Source organism: Eimeria mitis, genomic scaffold (assembly GCF_000499745.2).
Source record: "Eimeria mitis Houghton genomic scaffold, Emh_scaff734, whole genome shotgun sequence".
NCBI classification, from domain to species: domain Eukaryota; phylum Apicomplexa; class Conoidasida; order Eucoccidiorida; family Eimeriidae; genus Eimeria; species Eimeria mitis.
In genome coordinates this window covers 14,182-14,507 of record NW_013575362.1, presented here as the reverse complement: position 1 = coordinate 14,507, position 326 = coordinate 14,182, and the positions used below count along the sequence as shown (strand labels likewise).

The 326-nt window shown below is 55.2% G+C and overlaps 1 protein-coding gene across 1 annotated transcript in view; it reads right to left on the bottom strand.

The window, feature by feature from the left end:
* EMH_0021050 (uncharacterized protein) overlaps positions 1-326 on the bottom strand; it is a gene marked incomplete at both ends in the record, with an annotated part of 2,003 nt that overhangs the window by 834 nt on the left and 843 nt on the right. The window contains one exon of the mRNA XM_013501680.1: positions 35-326. Coding sequence (XP_013357134.1) covers positions 35-326 — 292 coding nt within the window. The remainder of the gene's footprint in view (positions 1-34) is intronic.

Sequence of the window (326 nt, the reverse complement as noted above, 5' to 3'; positions counted from 1 at the left end):
ATGGATTTGCCTTTCAGGGCGTCCTGTGCAGCACCCAGAGGGTAACCCCCATCCACACCCCCAGCAGCAGAAGCAGCAGAAGGAGGAGGAGAGTCAAAGGGAACGAAGAATCGCTCCAGGGGTGTAGAGAGAGATTGCTGCATTTCTGCTGTTGTTTGTTTGCTGCGCTGCTGCTGCTGCTGCTGCTGCTGCTGCTGCTGCTGTTGGTGGTGGTGGTTGTGCTGCTGCTGCTGTTGATGGTGGTGGTGGTGTATATCTATTGAGTTTGTTGCTGCAGGTTGTTTGCTGCTGCTGCGGTGCTGCTGCAGCAACAACTGCAACTGCAA